The sequence below is a fragment of the Indicator indicator genome, chromosome 30 (genome assembly GCF_027791375.1).
Source record: "Indicator indicator isolate 239-I01 chromosome 30, UM_Iind_1.1, whole genome shotgun sequence".
Classification (NCBI taxonomy): domain Eukaryota; kingdom Metazoa; phylum Chordata; class Aves; order Piciformes; family Indicatoridae; genus Indicator; species Indicator indicator.
The window spans coordinates 3,806,644-3,825,476 of record NC_072039.1 but is presented as its reverse complement, the minus strand read 5'-3'; the positions used below and the strand labels follow the sequence as shown (position 1 = coordinate 3,825,476).

General features: G+C 48.3%; 1 protein-coding gene across 1 annotated transcript in view; it reads left to right on the top strand.

The window, feature by feature from the left end:
- The window catches only part of VPS53 (VPS53 subunit of GARP complex), a 67,776-nt gene that overhangs the window by 48,327 nt on the left and 616 nt on the right, over positions 1-18,833 (top strand). The window contains exons 17-20 of the mRNA XM_054394315.1: positions 1,454-1,532; positions 7,472-7,620; positions 12,788-12,857; positions 15,611-15,748. Of these exons, the coding sequence (XP_054250290.1) occupies positions 1,454-1,532; positions 7,472-7,620; positions 12,788-12,857; positions 15,611-15,748 (436 nt within the window). The remainder of the gene's footprint in view (positions 1-1,453; positions 1,533-7,471; positions 7,621-12,787; positions 12,858-15,610; positions 15,749-18,833) is intronic.

The following is an 18,833-nucleotide window of genomic DNA, read 5'->3' as shown; positions in this document are numbered from 1 at the left end:
GAACCTCCACTCTTTCCTCCAAGTCCCTGACAGCAGGTGCCCTGCAGGAGTCAGCTGTGCCCATGAGATGGTTACTTCAATCCAGTTCCTTTGGCACCCCTTGAGCTGGTGGAGTCCCCCAAGGGAGTGAATTCTGTAGTGCCCAGCAGAAGCAGAGGCACCACCAGAAATGGTCACAGGCTTTTTTTTATCCCAATGCAAGTTTCAGGTCATGAATCTTGAAGCCTGTAGCCACTCCATCTCCCATACTAATTTTTCCAGCTGATTTTGGATGAGTTTGCCTTTACAAGCAAATTAATTACTCTGAAGGAACAGTCTCCTGTTGGCATCCTGTGCCAGTCTTTGTGTGCTGCAGCTCTAGGAAGGCAAACAAGACAACCTGCGTGGGCTGTGGTGAAGAACAGCACCTGGATCCCAGCAGCAGGATTAAGAGTGGGTGATAACCATATCTCAGTGAGGAGGAGGACACAGAAATATTTTGAACAGTGAACTCCAGAACTTCTCAAAGAAGACGAGGGGGAGGAAAGATTGTTGGAGGAAGCATTGGTCAGGTTTCCTACAGAGCTGCAATTTCCATCTGTGCTACCACGATGAGAAGGAGCAGAAGGAAAATCCAATTCTTGCATATTTAATCCCAAAGTTACAAACAGGCATCTGTGATGGTTTGAAAAGCTGTGCTTAGGGAAGCTGTAATGTGAGTGCTGGATTACATGCCCCTGAGGGTCTGAGTCACTGCAGACAGTTTCTTGGTGTTGTTTTAGGATCAGTTGCACCTTTGTGCACATTGTAACCTGGTGGCATCAAACATGTCTCTAAGCAATATCATGCTGTTTGAAAATTAAAAAGAGAGAGGGAGGGAGGGCAGTGTGTTTGATTAATGTGTCCTTTGGTCTGGTGTGTGTCTGGGGAACTCAAACAATGGATGGCGGCAGTCCTAGACGTAGTGTAAATAAGACATCAGCCTTGATCTGCTCAAATGGGAGCCACTTCCAGAGCTCAGACAGATGTACTTTTTAAAATCCTCTTTGCAAGTTTCTGTGAGTAGTAGAATATTGACTGTGAGTAAGTGGAGAGATGATGAGATGGTAGTTTTACACCAACTGGATTAAATTTGGAGCTGGGCTCAGTACTCGGACGTTTCTCCTCTTCCTGATGTGCAGGTAGGGATTATCCCACCTGAAGCCTTTGACCTCCAGCCCCTTCCGTGTGTCAGAACAGAGAAAGGTTAACTGTGAAAGTGGCCTCTCTGCCCTGAAGTCCATGTGTAGCTCTGAGGCACAGCTTACCCCACTTCCCAGCTTCTTCTCAGTGCAAGCTGCAGCCAGATGCCTCCCCAGCAGAAGGCTGCTGTCAGCTAGGAGCTGACTTTCCTCCTTGCGTGGCCGAACACAGCAGTTCTGGCTCCGTGCAGCTGAGGGCTACTCTAAAACTCCTGTTTGGTTTTCTTTCACAGTGTGATCTCCAACAGCATACAGCTGCTAGTGCAGGACCTGGATGCAGCCTGTGACCCTGCCCTGACTGCTATGAGCAAGGTAGGGGATGGATTTGTTTGGGGAAGAGGTTGCCTTAAGATCCCTGTGGTATTCTTGTTGCTTTGATTGCCTGATTTCACTTTTGACATCCCTTTGATGCTGGTTTGAGATGTAGCCATACATTGATTCCTGCTTGCTCCTTAAAGCAGCAATTGCTGTTCTTACAAACACATCCTTCACTCCAAAACCCCTCAGCACATTAAACCACCTGCATAATGAAATCCTTTCTGTAAGCATCTAAGGCTTTCTCTTTGCCCTCCTTAATGCCAACCACAGCCTTGAAATTGGGAAAACTTTTGCTAGCTTGGAATTTCAAATACACCTTCTCCTTTGCTGTCCTCTTTGTGTTCCTTGACTCAGAGTTTTACAAGCCTGCCTGTTTGTGGCTGTTAAATGGGGGTACTCAAAGGGTAATGTGGAGCTGAGATTGAGCCCTGTGCTCCTGTGATTCCCCTCAAGGACGCATGGAGCCATTCCTAGAGAGGCTCAAGTGATTAGTGCCTAAGGATTTTGTTGCAGTTACACTGCTGGCTTTTATACCTTTAAAAGGCAGAGCTAGGGTTTTCTTGCCAAAGTATTGTGAAAACCCAGACTGCTTTAGACAGAGGTGAAGACAACAAAAGTGGATTGAACTTTTTTTTTTTTAATTAGAAATACTAAACACAGAGAGCTCCATGTTGGTAGGATCAACAAGCTGTCTCCCTGCCATGAATTCACTTCTCTGCTTTATGATGTGTTCCAGCTGTAACTACCCCAGCCACCCCCAGCTAATATTGGAAGTGGAATGCAGCTGGTAATAGAGCTTCTTCATGTTCCAAATGAAAAGAGGATTTTTTTTTTTAATCTCAGTAAAACAACAGCATTAGGAAGGGCTCAGTGCTTCAGGTGGGTTCTGTGTGTGCCATGGCACTCCTCAGATCTGCTGAACCTCCAGAGTGTGGTAGGTAATATTTGAATCACTCTGCCTGTTTATACCCAAGCAAACCACAACCTTGAGAAAGCAGCAGCTGGCAGGCCATTTATTTTTGTCTTTGGAACACTGGTAAAATGCAGCACACGTGATGGGACTGAGGATGTATAAACAAGTGAAGTGTTATGGAATTAGCTAAATAAATAACTGGTCACTCCTGCACATGTTCCACTATTTGCATCAGACACAATCACTCTTAGGTGATTTTTACTAGACCTGGGTTTGGTGCAAGAGGTTTTGTTTTCCCTTCACCCTCCTCCTCCCTTTCCTTGAGGGCTAGGTTGTTACTCCAGCAGCTGAATGAGAAACGCATATAATTATTTAAACACAGATGTGTAAAACTTCAGAAATTATTAAGGGAGTAAAGAGTGTGCCTGAGTCATTCCAATTTTCGTGTGCTGGGAAGGAAGGTCTGTCTCCAGACCACTACTCCATTAGGGTTCTTCCTTTGTTTAGTTTCATTTACTTCACTCTGGTCTCCTCCAAGACTGAACACTCCTATTCCTTTGTTGGAGTCTGGCTTTTTTTTTTTTTTTTTTTGACTCTTGCAAATATGTTCATAGAGGTAAATTAAGAAATACTTAAACCTCTAAATCCACTTTGGCTGCTGGCCACTTTGAGAGATCTAACACAGAAAATGGCATCATAAATATTGCTTTCAGCTGGAAATGGTGCTGAGTTTCCCTCATTCTTTACTCTGTGTGTTCTGGAAGAAATGGTGAAGGATGAGAAGGCCCAGAATTTATAGGTGATAATCTTGACTCAGTCTTTACAGCAGGTGTGGAAGGATTAAACACGGCTGTAGGATGGGGAGCTGGGACGTGGGGTGGGAAAGGAATTTGCCCTAAACCCCTCTTGTCATATCCTGGATAACAAAGTGCTGTGAATGTGTTGTCCTGATCTGTAGCAGGCACTGAAACTGCCTGGTGTGTTTGGGTTTTAATTGTCAGCATGAGGGAACTGCTAATCCGTGTGGGATATTTGTGCCTCAATTAAGTTTATGGATTGCACTGGCTGAGGCTTGATTTACTTGCTGAATTAAGCATTGATTTATATCTAGAACTGTGCCTGTAATTGGGGCTGAGGGACATTTTAGTGACTCATATCCATCACTTGCTGGGTTTTTATATTTTGCTAAAACCTTTTGGCACAGCTGCAGTCTCCTACTCCCCTACAACTGAGTGGACAACAGCAAGCACTTAGGCATGGAGCTGTAATAGCCTCTCCAGCAGAAGGAAAGCCCCAGAGCAGGGTGATCAGAGCTGCCAGCTGCTAATTAAAAGTCAGCATGGGTACGTTTTAGCCCTCAAACACAGGGCAGCATGCAGCACTGCAACCCAAGACTTGTGTTGGGAAACAGGGGAGGCAGTTTCAAAGGTAGTTTCAAATATCTGCTGCCTGCAGCACCTACTGTCCTTCTGCCTCCCACCTCTTCCTGCATGAGCCATAGAAGGTCAAGGGAGAAGGTGCTGGCCCAGCAGTTGCAGATACTCCCCGTGCCCAGCCTGGAACCTGTCATAAGCTGGCAGTGGGATTCTGCAGACTTGGAGACTGATTCATCCTCCATCAAATCACCAAAAAAACCTTTTGCTGGACCTTTTGAGTGTTGGACATGGAGCAGGGACATGGTGGTTCCTGGTTTGGCCCTGCCACCCCACTTCCAGTTCTCTGGAGACATGGAGACCCACAGCTGGGCAGACCCAGGGTCACTCTTGAGCCCCTGCTATGCCCAGAAGGTTGTACAGCTCTCTAAGTGCCAGACCACCAAAGTTCTGCTCAAGGTTTCTCTCTTCTCCTCCCCTTCTTAGGAATCTCGAGGGTCCTGTGGGTTTTGTTGTACAGCCCAGTTATGGAGGTAGCACCAGGTCTTCAAACCCATCCTTGCAGGTGCCTTTGTGTCCTTGCAGTGTGCAGGTGCCCTTGGGCCACTCCTGGGCACACACACACCCCCCTCATGCATGGGGCTTCTCCCTTTGGCTGATGAGTGCAAGGCCTTGCAGCTCCTGTTCCTTGGGCTCACTTTCAGCTTGTGTATGCAAACCCTGTGGATATCCCAAGAAAAACACAGGACAAGGGAAAAAGAGGAATAAATTTCAAATGACAGGAACAAAGCTTTACCAGAAGAGTTGGGCTCATATTTCTTTTGATGACTTTTCAGTATGTGTGCTATGTCTTCCAGTGCAGCTACTGGGTTGTTCTTTTTTTTTTTTCCTTGGGTGAAACACACCCAGATAGACACACACACACAAAGGGCTATTTTTACTGCTCATGCTTTAAAAGGTTTGTTGGTGAAGTATTGGTTTTGGAATGAAGAGCACCCAAATGAAAAAGCTACTGTTTTATTGTTGTTGCAATAATTCAACTCAGCAGTTCCTTCCCACTTTCTGGCCATTTTAACTACCTGGGGATGCTCTCTTGGTTGAAGATTGCTATCTGTCAAGGAGAGGACAGCATTGGGAATGTGAGTCCAGCAGGGAGACAGCCACAAAAGTGTTTCTTTTGGTATGACAAGCACCATGAGGAATAGAAGAGCAGAGCAGTTGTCTCTTGAGCAGTCTTCCAAATGGAACTAAGGCCTGGAGAGCAGGTGATGAGAGAGATCCCTGCTAGCTACCTGGTAAGGCAAGATGAGCAGAGAGATCCTCTCTAGCTACCTGGTGATGCAAGATGAGCAAAGACATCCCTTCCAGCTACCTGGTGATGCAAGATGAGCAGAGAGATCCTCTCTAGCTACCTGGTGATGCAAGATGAGCAGAGAGATCCTCTCTAGCTACCTGGTGATGCAAGATGAGCAGAGAGATCCCCTCTAGCTACCTGGTGATGCAGGATGAGCAGAGAGATCCTCTCTAGCTACCTGGTGATGCAGGATGAGCAGAGAGATCCTCTCTAGCAACCTGGTGATGCAGGATGAGCAAAGACATCCTCTCTAGCTACCTGGTGATGCAGGATGAGCAGAGAGATCCCCTCTAGCTACCTGGTGATGCAGGATGAGCAGAGAGATCCCCTCTAGCTACCTGGTGATGCAGGATGAGCAGAGAGATCCCCTCTAGCTACCTGGTGATGCAGGATGAGCAGAGAGATCCCCTCTAGCTACCTGGTGATGCAGGATGAGCAGAGAGATCCTCTCTAGGTACCTGGTGATGCAGGATGAGCAGAGAGATCCCCTCTAGCTACCTGGTGATGCAGGATGAGCAGAGAGATCCCCTCTAGCTACCTGGTGATGCAGGATGAGCAGAGAGATCCTCTCTAGGTACCTGGTGATGCAGGATGAGCAGAGAGATCCTCTCTAGGTACCTGGTGATGCAGGATGAGCAGAGACATCCCTTCCAGCTACCTGGTGATGCAGGATGAGCAGAGAGATCCCCTCTAGCTACCTGGTGATGCAGGATGAGCAGAGACATCCCTTCCAGCTACCTGGTGATGCAGGATGAGCAGAGAGATCCCTTCCAGCTACCTGGTGATGCAGGATGAGCAGAGACATCCCCTCTAGCTACCTGGTGATGCAGGATGAGCAGAGACATCCCTTCCAGCTACCTGGTGATGCAGGATGAACAGAGAGATCCCCTCTAGCTACCTGGTGATGCAGGATGAGCAGAGACATCCCTTCCAGCTACCTGGTGATGCAGGATGAGCAGAGAGATCCTCTCTAGCTACCTGGTGATGCAGGATGAGCAGAGAGATCCCCTCTAGCAACCTGGTGTTGCAAGATGAGCAGGCTGGGAGTTTGGGTGCTTGGTTTAGCTAAGACAGCTTTGGTAGGACACGTGCAGGCTCCCTCAGCCACTGTGGTTTTGCAAAGAATTTGGCTTCTCTTGCCCACTAAGTCACTTCAGGCTGCATGTTTGGATGGAATTGAATCAGCTGGGTTGCAGTGGACAAAGTAGCCATCATTAAATCAAACCCAGGAACAAAACAACCTCGTGCAAAATCCAGAACTTGAGAAAACAACTTTGAGGACAAACAGCCTCTCAGAAGACAAAGCTCATCTTCCTCATGTGCCCAGTTTCCTATCCTGATTTCATATCTCTCTTCCTCCTGTTTCCTCTCTGGCACGGGCAGCAGCATCTCCGAGCAGCTGGAGCACGTCGCAGAGTGCGTAGCCTCCGAACAGTAGCACAGCTAACAGCACTTTGCTGCATGCTCCTGTTCCTCACTCAGACTCAGTCACAGGCAGGGATGCTTGGCCAGGCCTTACCCAATTACCTCTTTTTGGTTTTAGTTCACATGTGTGCTCCCTGTGCACTGCAGACAAGGCTCAGAGGCAGGGGAGTCGCACGTCTGGCTCACAGGGGCTATTCTGTTGCATTTCTGCTGACAGCAGATGAAAACAAAATGGGAGGTTGAGTAACTCTTCTTGGTTTGGGTTTGTTTTGTTTTGTTTTGTTTTACATATATTTGGGATGAGCTGCAGTTGGCATCCTAGCTTGTACACCATGAGGGTTTGCAGTCTGAGCTATGCTGGTGTAGAGTGCTTTGGACTTTTTTAAAGACTATTTCTACCTCTTCCATCTATCTGTCATCAGCCTCACCAGTATTAAAGTCTTGGCTGCCATACAGGAATCCAGACTTTGCAAGCTTGCAGATATTTTCTCAAATGCCTGTAATCAGGATTTCTCTGGGCACGTCATCCCAGCAGACTGGAAACTGTTAAATATTGAGGCAGTCTGGTGAGCTTTTGAGCCTTTTTCACACTTGTGGTCCCTGCTTGTGTGGGTGACCACTCAGGATCTCTCTTTGCTCTGGTGCAGAAAGGGCTGTGCTGGGTTTGCTTCGTGGCTCATTGTGGAAGGGTTTTGCTCCATCAGTACAGTGGCAAAGAACTTGACCTTGGTGGTGAGTTCCAGAGGCAATCTCTTCATGGTTCCTTAGGGATCTGTTGGCAGAACGTTTGCACACTTTTCCTTACCTGCTGCTTGAGCCTTCATGAATCCAACAGTCTTCCAGGTTGTTTTTTTTCCTCTTTGTGCAGATGCAGTGGCAGAATGTGGAGCACGTTGGTGACCAGAGTCCTTATGTCACCTCAGTGATTCTGCACATTAAACAGAACGTCCCCATCATCCGTGACAACCTGGCCTCCACCAGAAAGTATTTCACTCAGTTCTGCATAAAATTTGCAAAGTAAGTTGCCAGCATGGCACAGAGCTTATCCAGGGCTCTGCTGCTCACCAGTCTGTATGTGATAATCTATTTGCTTTCCAGCGTGCAGTGTCCATGGCTGTTAGTGGCTGTGTGAAGAACCTCTCCATCCAAGGAGACCACAGAAGCAGGTGGGGTAGGGCAGCAAACACCAGCAGCTGCTGGCAAGGTTAAAAGACACCTTCTTGTCTCAGGTTTCCTGCTGAGGCAGATTTTCTCAGGTGTTTGTTTTTTATTGGTTCCTCCTTACATGCCTAAACCACCCCACAAAATAATCTGATGGTTGCTGTCTGCTGTTTGCCCAGCACAGAAGGGTTGGGGTTGGATATCCATAAACTACTTTCAGTGTCTGAATGTACACACAACTCTTCCTCTGGGGAAACCAACTTTCCTTCCAGTGATAAGAGGTTGTGGTGCCTTCAGGTGCTGAGGCATTTGATGCATCTTTTGCCTCAGAATAACTTTTTACAAGAGCAGGGCATGTGTGAGGCATGTATTCTGCCTTCACAGTCTGAAAGCTGCTGTGCTGTGCAAAGATAGCTCAGTAGGGAATACTCTGAGTATCTTCTTGGCAGATGATTTGAAGTTGAGCAGCTTGAAAGAACTGGCAGATGAGACAGAGAAGCCCCTGCCCTGTGGAGGGTGCAGCTCTCCAGCATCTCTTGGAGATCCAAACTTTGAAGTTAGGTGTCTGAAACAAAACCACAGCTCTTTGAGAAGATACTTTGAACTCTTCCCTGGTTGCCTGTGGCCAGCTGAGCTTTGCATGCCGGTGCCCCATGAAAAATCCTCAGGAGGACTCTGCCAACTGTAGCTGCTGCTTTTGGTGTTGCATGTGACTGTGCTGATAGACTTGGGAGCAGCACCATGCGTGTCATGTGTCACTCTAAAATACCTTAACACTTCATTCATCTGTAATTAGCTAATCATCCTCAAATAAACTGCATGGTCTGGCAGTTACTGTGCAGGTTTGAGACTGGAGCCTCAGCTCCTGCTTCAGCAGGGAGAGAGATGCAGCAGGCTCTTCTGAGAACTTAGTCTTCACAGTAGGGAGCCTGGCCTGAGAGTTGCATTCCCCCTTCCTATCTCTGGATACTCATTAGTTTGCATTAAGGAGCAGTTACTGATAAATCACATTATGACATTGCCCATAATCACTGTTTGAAACGCTGTCCCAGTGAAAATTTATTGCACTTAAGCCTTCTATGTGGTCACGCTTGGATTTTGTATGGCTAACATGGTGATAAATAACCCTCCCCCATTTACTCAGCTGTTCACAGCACTCTCTTAATACCCCAGCTTAGCTGCCTCCTTTTTAACTTTATTGCTAAGCACATACCAAGTAAACTCCAGATAAAATACCCAGCACTCACATTTGGGGAAAGCTCACATCTAGCTGAGTGCCTTCATCCCAGCGTGGCCTGTAGCAGAGCACAGAACCCTGCAAGGCTGCTGCTCTGCTTCAAAACCCTGCAGCTCTGATCTACAGCACATTAAACCTGAAACACAGCCCTGAATACTCTGTGCTGTGGGGATCAGGTTTAGAAGTGAAAATTTGGTTCCTGAAGATTGTTTGTGTCAGATTGTATTTAGAGTCCTCCTGTGCAGCTTGGTTTTGAGGAGAACCAGCCATCAGCTGGGCTGTTTGACGTGCTTGTGGCATTTGACTGCATGCACACATTGGTATTTTGGAAGCTCCTAGTCCTCATGGAACATGCTGGCCTGCCCAACAGAAATACCTGGCCTTCTGTGTCCCCTCCACAGCACTGAAAGCCCTTTTAATGGGCATTGTGCTGCTCCCTATGTTAATGCCTGTGTCTTTGTGAGCTGCTAGCCACTCTAATGGATTGTGTAAAGCTCTGGTGTTGAGTTACAGGACCACAGGGGAGAAGGCATCTAAAGTCACTAAATTTAAAACGGAGCCATCTGAGCCAAGTCTGGGGGAAGAAAAATGGCCATCAGAAACTGCATCAGTCCTCTAACCTAATTTGTCATTTTTTGGTTTGTTTTGACCAATATGCAACCCCCACTGCCTTGGGACAGTGAGAAGCAGCTGGCTTTGCAGCAGGCAGGGCCAAGGGGCTGCTCCCTCCTCACGGCACCTCTGTCCTTTTCCTTTGAAATCAAAAACCGCAGCGGTGAAGCCGCGGCTGCTAGCAGGGATGTGTTTGGGAAGTCTGTGATCTGACCTCAATGAGGAAGAGATTAGAACCGAGAGACAGGAAAAACAAACAGCTCTGCCCCTCGCCAGGAGAGCAGCTCCTCCAGCACCAGCAGCCAGGCGTGGTGGGTAACTGCAGCAGGCATCCTCTCAGCCCCCCTTGGTCTTTGCATCTTGCCTTTAGAGAGAGGACTTGGGTGGAAGAAGATGGTGATGAGATGGCTCCTGGAGGTTTTGGAACATCAGACTGAGCCAAGCCTGCAAGGACTCGTCATCAGCTCAGGGGGTGGCACAAGCAAAACCTTTTTCAGCTGCAGTGACTCAGTGCCACCAGGGTGCTTTGAACAATGTCCTGCAGTAGCTTGTCTCCCACCAGCCAGACAGACTGTGGTTGCATCTCTGTCTGCCTTGCTCAGCAATGCATTGTGTTTGATGCATCATCAGTGCAGGGGATTAGGAAAATACAGGCTTTGGCAGAGCTGCTGCCCTTGGATGGGAGCCTCTCAGATGCTGTGGTTTCTGTGCTTTAGGTTCCTAATCTGTCTTGCACTGCTTTATTATTACACTGGGGACTTGTCTGCTTCTATGGAGGGTTTGCTGGATTCAGTTTTATAGCTGAAGCTGTAAATGAATTCTGGCATGCAGTCTGGCTCTGTGGATGTGCAGGGAGTGGAGGCATCCAGAGTACAAAACCTGGTGCAGAGCTTTGCCGCTGAACGCGCACGAATCCTTCCCGTCGGGATGGCCTCCTGGTGCTGAGAGCCAGGCATGGAGTCCAAGAGGCTCCAGTCGATGTTTCAGTTAAGTGCAACTGCTCTTGCTGGTCTCTGCTTGCCCCTCCCCAAAAAAACCCACCCCTTGGATGTGATGGTTTTGTCTTGTCTGTCCTCCTGGAGCTGAGAAGCTGTTTGCAATAAGGCAGCGTGAAGGAAGAGGCATGTGGGGATGGAAGGTCGCTCTCCCCTTCTGCACTGATGGTGGGTGGCCATCTGAAAGGGGCCTGGGAATTGTTTCATGCAAGACAGAGTGCTGTCTAGGGGAGGCCATGTGCTTGTGTAGAGAAGAAGATTTAAAAAAAAAAGAGGAGAGGGAGTCCTTTGGCTGCTGCTCTGCCACCCTGCAGGAAGAGAGGCTGGCCCTGGTTCTTACACCCATCAGCAGCAGCAGCTCCACGCCTGACCTTCCAGAGGGAGGGGCAGTTGGACCTGCGTGTGAGATCAAAGGTACAATTAATCTCCTGTGCTCTTCTGCTGCATCCAGAGCTGCTACCCATTGATCATTTTATAGCATCACCTAAGCTCCAGCTGTGCTTGGCACTCTCTGATTGCCCTCTGGGAATCAGTTATCCATCTGAAAAATGGGCTCCTGAAACAGAGAAGTTAATCTCTGCTGCAGTGCTTTCGTGCAGGAGCAGACAGAGCTTGTTTTCCTCCTCTTATTTATAATTTGTTGCCAAGGTTGTTTCTCTGGTGGCCAAATTCAAAAATGTTTGGGGCAGCCCAGTAGCTGGTTCTCAATAGGAGTTTGAAATTGTTCCCCTTGACACCTCTCCAGGAAAAGATGATTCACTGAGAGAGGTCGTGGTGGTGTCTGAGGGAAGGGGAAGGGAAGGAGCCTTCACTTGGAAGGACTCTTCCTTGAACCATTTTTTTCAATTTGCTCAGCAGCTTGGCCTGCTCTTTGCCTGAGTTATGCTTTTGTCATTCTTCCATGAGAAAGGGCAAAAAATAAATGTGCTGGCTTGGAAAACAGGTGGCAGGACAAACAAGATGCTGTCCATGCTCCTTGCTTCGTGGGAAGGAAACAAATAGCTTACCAGATGCAGGGGGGAAATCACACTGAATTTAGATCATCACCATAAACAGCACCTCCTCAAAGAGGACAGAAAACAGACAACTTAAATGAACTTAATGAGCCCATTAAAATCTTAAGACCTGTCACCAGGTCATGGTCAAGGTCCTGGAAACCTGAGCTGTGTAGGCATTCAGCCAAAGAGGGCTGTGTGGAGGAAAGAGAGTACCTTAAAAACAAGGCAGCAGGAGGAGGACAGGAGCATGAATTGTGTGGTCCTGACAGAGCTTGAGTTGCTCATGCTGGCCTCTCTCCTCATGTTCTGAATTCACCTGGTGCTGCAACTTGGCAGAGTAGGTGGGACAAGAGCAGGTCTCACAGGTGCTCAGCAGTGCTTCTGCTAGAAGGGATCATCTGCTTCTCCACTGAAGAATGAAACTGCCACAAAGCCTAAAGTCAGGAAGCAAAAAGCTAAGAGCAAAGCTGACACTCTGGAGTAGGTTTTCCAAGGTGGTGAGCACTGGGCCTCCATCTTTGCCAAGTTCTCCCTGGTCATGTGTACATGACTTAGTCACTTTCCTGAGTCTGAAGCCCACCTCAGTAAAATAGGATAATGGTGTTTTCCTTTTCACAAAACTCTTTCTTGTTCTGATTGTGTTGGCCAGAGGCTTTCTGGAGAAGTGCCTTTCAGTGTGTGTCCAGGGCCCAGCAGACCTCCAGCCTTGGCTGCACCTCAAGTTCAGCATTTAATATGCATGTTATGGAATTACTTGTATGCAGTGAAATGTAGGTTCTGGATACAATCAAGACACTTCCACTCTGTGGATAGCTGCACTGACCCTGGTGCCTTGCTGGGTTTATTATGTACCATAGTTTGCTTGTGTTTGACCTTGTGCTGTAATGCTTCATAAATAGTTTATAACAATTTATTTGCAGAGTTCGTGGACAACTTCTCAATTATCTTTGGGATCAGTGTGGATTAAAGTAAAAGAATTGTACCTAGGGTTTGGGGGTTTTATTTATTTATCATACTTAATGTGTCTGGAATCAGCTGAAGAACCAGGCACTCACAGTGTCTTTGTGGAAAGCCTGGGCTGGGTTTTGAAAGCCTGGGTTTGCAAGCTTTGTTACCACAGCAGTCTGTATGACTCCAAATACTCAGGTGTAGCTGTCTCATTTTGTATTTCTTCTCTGCAGCTCCTTCATTCCCAAGTTCATTAACCATCTCTTCAAGTGCAAACCTATCAGCATGGTGGGTGCAGAACAGGTAAGAAAAAGTAGGTGCCTTGGCTGTCATACTGTGTGACTTTGGGGTGCAACAAGTTGAGGCAGTTTTTGGTAAATGGGGGCAGAGACCTCGATTAGGTGTCCTGAGCTCTGGTGCAGTTGAGGCAGCAAGGATGCACTCTGGGACCAGGCAGAGTGGAAGGAGGATTACAGGGATACTGCTGCAGCTGAACTTTTCCCAGGAGAGGGGTCCCAGGCACCTTCCCAATCAGAGGAGCTCTTGCTTTGCTAAAGTAACCATAGCACAGGAACAGCAAACCTCTTGTGCACCTGGCTGAAGTGTCAAGATGTCTTCAGTGTGCTGAAAAATGATTGCCACTTGGATTAAGGTAGGAATTTATGCTGCCCCTTGACAGGAGTCCCTGTCCCCAGGTTGCATGTGAGTGGGCAGTGTGGGGTATTTATTGTCTTGAGACCATGAGTGCAGCTGCAGAGCTGGGGCCCTCCATCTCCCACCCCTGCCTGTGGGCTGGGACCCTGCTGCTCTGCCAGGATGAGTCAGGATTTCAGCTGTCCCCTCACAGCAGCTCCCCTGTGGGCTGATTAAAAAACAAAAAAGAAAAAAGCAGATTTGTCCCTAATGGGACTGCTGTGAACTTCAAAACCATGCCTTAAAAGCTGCTTGGATTTTAGGCATCAAAGATGGGTTCTGAGCAGTGTGTGTCTGCAAAATGAAACAGGAGCTTTACATCAAAACCTTCCCTTTCTTAATAGAAAGCAAATGAGTAAAGTATGGTTCCTGCTCATCTTGGGCAATGAACAATAACCTGAGAGTGATTAAATGGAGTCTTTTTTTTTTTTTTCTTTTAAATCAGCATCTAAAGTGATTAATTGGTTGCCAGCAGTAGGCTTGTGTCTAAAGTTGAAAGGTTTTAGTATTACTGTATTGGAATAGCAGGCCCAAATTGCTGCTTTAAAGTAGATCAGAAGGGGTTTTATTAGCCTGATTCACAGTGAGTATCTCCAGTTGTAAGTGGGACTTAGATGTGCAGAGGTCTTCAGAAGCTGATCTCCTCTGTGTGGGTCCTCAGTTCCCTTAGCACCCTCCTGATCACCCCCTGGCATCTTTCCATTCTCCTCCTGTTGCAGATGTTGCTGTGGAATTGCATTTTCCCAGCCCTGAACACAGCTTCTCCTGCTGCTGGCTGATAATGGTGTTGGAACTCTGGACCCCAGGGTGGTATGCACAGAGGCATTTGGTGCAGGGAGCGAGACCTCTGCATGGGGTTTCACTTTCTGTGTTTGTCTCTCTGACTTAACAACAATTCTCCATCTCAGCAAGCTTTGGCAGTGAGTTAGCAATGCCAGGACCCTGGCATGGGTAGTGGGGAGAGACAGGGTGAGGGGACAGAGGCTGTGAGTGCTGTACCTGTGGGACAGGCTGCAGAGTGTGCAGAACTCCTGTTAGACATGAGAGCCTTTACGTGGGGAGATGTGAATTGCTCAACTGTGCAAAACCTTCCATCTATGAGATCACTCCTAGGAATCCAGATATGACAGCTTGAGCTGACACCAGGCTCCAGCAGCTCTGGGGTGCACAGAGCTGCTGGTTTGTGCTGTGGTTTCCTGGCTTCCCAGGATGAGATTGGTGGCATTGGCTCATCTCATGCAAACCATCAAGCAGGCAACACACAGCCGTGATAGCTGCTGCAGATAACAGGGTCCAGATCTGCACTGGTGTCACCCACCAGTCCTCCTCCTCTCCAGCTCAGTCCTTTGTGTTTGAGCTGAATTGTTCATGGTGACTGCTGAGGGTTCTGCAGTGCCCTTCATGTTGTGTGCATGGGGTGTGCCAACAGCCCAGGGGGGGCTGTCACACTCATTGCTGTAAATAAATCGATTTAAGATTTCTGTCCTTCACTGGCCTTGTCTCACCTCTTCAAACATACCTTGTGCAATCAGAAGAGTGTGACTTTTGGGATGATTTTTTCCTCTAAGAAGCCCTACCCACAGCATTTTGTCATCAGACAGTGCTTGTCTGGGCTGAATTTCTTGGCTGCTCCTTGCTGCTTATTCAGTCACTGGCACGGTAAAAACCAGCACACACTGGGGGTACAGAGTACCAGTGAGCACAGGATCTGGAGCAGTTCTCAGTGTAGCTCTATTGTGTTGAGTTTTCTTTTTAATTAAATAAATAACTCCAAGTGGTTGAGTAAATGCAGAGAACCTGACACAGTGAGTAGCTGGTGCAGGAGGAAGCATGGTGTTAATTCATTTGACCTCAGTACTGAAATAATGATACAGCTACAGGTAATGGAGATTGCTTCACTTCATACTGGTGAGGATAGAAGGACTGGAAATCCATGCCTTGTGGGCCAGATGTTGAGCTGCCATCAGTCATTTTGAAACAGCAGAGCAGTGCTCTGTTAAAATCAGCAGTGCTGATGCATATCCACAGGTGGTCTTGTCCCCTTCAGATGTAATTATGTGAGTCAATCCCTCCTGTTCCTGCAGTCCAATTACCAGGATTCTTTCCAGTGTGGGAATGGAGACTTTCAAGACCCATCTGGATGTGTTCCATGTGTTCCTGTGTGACCTGCACTAGGTTGGATGGTTATGTGGTCCTGCTCCAGCAGGGGGGTTCGCCTTAATGATCTCCGAAGGTCCCTTCCAACCCATAACATCCTCTGATCCTGTCAAGTGCTGAACTTTAAGGGTGTTGGGTTATAGCAGCTGATGGAGCTTGGTGCAAGGGCCCTGAATAAGGGGTTATTATGTGATTAACTGTTGCAGTTGCTGCTGGACACTCACTCTCTGAAGATGGTTCTCCTGGACCTGCCCTCCATTGGGTCCCAAGTGGTGAGGAAGGCTCCTGCCAGCTACACAAAGATAGTGGTGAAAGGCATGACTCGGGCTGAAATGATCCTGAAGGTAACTCAAGACTTTTGATAGCCTGCCAGGCAGACTGCTGGACTGGGAATGGGAGTGAGTGAATTCCAGGGGGCCCTTCCTTTGAACACAGCAATCTGTGATTGCACATGAACGTATGTGAGCTTGTCTGGGTGTGCTGCCAGCTGTTCCCCACAGCTGGATTATTCGCTTGGGGGTTTGCCCCCACTCCCTTTTAACATCACAGCTGAGTTTTCATCCTCGTTTTTCAAGGTAACTGTGAGGGCTCAAGTTATGCTTACTAGGAGAGCTGGGGCACCACGTTCCCTCAGGAGCTTGTGAAAATCAGAGCTAGCATCCATAAGTGTCTGCTTCAGGGCAAACCCTCCAGTTCAGGTTACTCCAGGCCTTTGTGCAGACTCCATCACACAGGGGAGCCAAGCCGTGCTTGAGTCACCTGTTTACTGTCTAGTGTAACAGCCAGTGCAAACATGTCTGGGTTACTGTATTCACCAGAGTCCTTTCTCATTTTCCAGACCTGGTGCCTGGAAAATGACCCAAAAGCAGTGTGTTGTCTTCATAAAAAGTAACAAGCAAAGCAATCTCCCCCTCCCCGCTCTTGCTGAAGCAAGAAGTTAGGTTTCATCCCAGGAAAAGCCATGGGAGCTGTGCAGTTGCACCCTCCTGGGCAATGGGATTGACCCTAGCTCACTAGCAATGCTGTGGAGATGTTCCTGTGAGGAAATTAGCAGGACCTGGGGTCAGGCAGGACAGGCAGCTGCCAGCCAAAGCCTCCTGTAAACAGCAGCCAAGGCACGAGCAGGGGCTGTGGAGCTCAGGCTCTCCATGCTGCAGCTCAGTGGCTTTACTTCTGAGCCCAAGGTAATGTCCCAGCTGAGTTTGCATTCTGAATTCAGAAATTCCTTCTTCAGTTCCATGCTTTTGGAGTAAGGTGTCTGAGGTGTTAGTAATAGGTTCAAGTCCAAATTTTCTTAGAAGTGACCTGCAAAGGACTCCCCTGCAACTGCTCACACAGGAGCAGGGAAGATTGGTGCCTGTTGCCTCCAAGGAGCTTTTGTGTGACTCAGAAAAGTGACAGAGTTCATTGGTCTGCTCTTAGCATCCCATTGACTTTGTCAGGATTGAGCTGAAAGTGGCACAGGCAGTGCCTGTGGCAGGGAATGCAGGCTGCAGAGATCTGCTGGTCTGCAGGCTGTGACCAATGTGGCTTCTTTAGACATCCCTGCTGCTGCATAAAGCACCCCTGCTGACCCCATACGAGGGCTCAGTGTTGGTGTACCTTGAACAGTGTGGGCGTGTGGAGCTCAGCGCTCTGCAGAGCTGCTCTGCAAAATAAGGCCTGTGTGATCAGGGGCTGATGGGGCTGGATGCTGGGCTGGAGCAGGAGTGTTAATCCTAGTGACTGAATAGATCACCCTCAGTCCAGATGACCCACAGATGGTGTTTGGGGCTGCCATCAGCACCCATCTCTTCGGTTTGGGAGAGGAAAAAGGGCTCTCAGCAGCGCCTGCTCCAGCTGGACCATCAGTATTCCTGTAGGAAGGTTCCTTTGCAGGAGTCAGGAGCTGACTGATCCTCTCTGGCTGTTCTGTTTGCCTTGTGGGTTGTCTCTTTTTATCAGTGCTCAGACTCTTCTCTGCAGTTTCCAAATGGTACATTAAAGAGCCTTTTCCCAAGAGCTGTTTCACCCCAGCAGCAGCAGAGGCCAATACACTTCTCAGTGTTTTCAGAGCTCTCCTACCTAGTACCAAGATGGTTCAGAAGCGCTGCCTCTGTCACATACAACAATACCACTATACAACATCATGCCCAGGCTTCTGGTGGTGCAGCTAATTCAGCAGGAGCATCATTAAGGCTGTAGATGACAAGAGCAAATTAATTCAGCTAAGCCCTACAAAGCATGGCTGCAAGCAGGGAGGAGGGCATTGGGGCGCACACGTCCCACAGAGCTCTTCCCTTTCTGCTCTGGCTCCCCTCTCTGAAGTTCCAGCTTTTCATCTTGGCAGAAGATTTTTACAAGGGCTGTAAATTAAGGATTTATAAGTGTATACATGGCTATGATGTTTCATGGGTCTGAAGTGCAGGAAAAGAAAGAAATGTCTCGGTGACAGAATACAGTGTGGGGTGAGCTGGGTCACTGGAAACATATGGAAATGTTTTCAGAGACAGGGAAGAGTCTGGTTCTGTGCTGTTTCTGCCCTGTGTGCATGCACACATCCACACACACTTCCCCAGAAAGGTGGGTTTGCTGCCCAGCATTATCAAAAATGTGTTCTCTGTGGAGCTCACTGCTTATGGAAGGAAAAATCTAACAATGAGTAATCATCTTTCCAGCTTCAAGGCTATGTTAATTTTTTTTCCTGACCTGACCATTGCTGGGTCTCAAGGGTGTGAGCTCCAGGGCAGATGTCAGTGAAGGATTCTCATGCTGCATCCCAGTCTGTCTAGAGGAGCTGCACCTGAAGGACAGAGTGGCTGCATGTGGCACTGCTCACCCATTGGGTTACACGTCAGAAGCAGGGCTGCATAGCAGATTGCTCTGACCCACGCTGTGCTGGCACTGTGGAGTGTTGTCAGGTTCCCCTGTGCTGTCTCTGCCCTGCCTCTGGGTGGGCAGGAGGGAGCAAGCTAGACACACCACCCGAGGAAGGATCTGGACTGTGTCCAGGCTGCTTGATCTGCTGGGGACTTCCTGAGTGTCACCACCACCACCAGCGCTGCCTTTCTTCCCCAGACAACTCCCCAGCGAGTCTTCCCCATGCAAAAAGATAAAATCTGGAGCTTTGACAACACGCCAGTGCCTGCCAGCCCACAGACAAAGTCCTGCTGCTCTTGCTCTTTGCATACAACATGTAGCCCTGTGGCAATTTTTTTGCTGGGGAATTTTCAACCCACCTCAAGCCCCTTGGGTCCAGCACCACTGCTGTGCAGGAAGAGACCCCATCCTTTTCCTTTCTCCTTGCTTTACTTCGCTCACCTTTATCTCTCAGTTACTAGCAGCACATACAGCCTCACTCTTGCTCCTTGAGCATTTTATTTTTGGAGAAGCCATTCCTGCTATCACTTGGGTGCCTGAGTTCACTGAGCGCTGCCTTTAGCTCTTAAA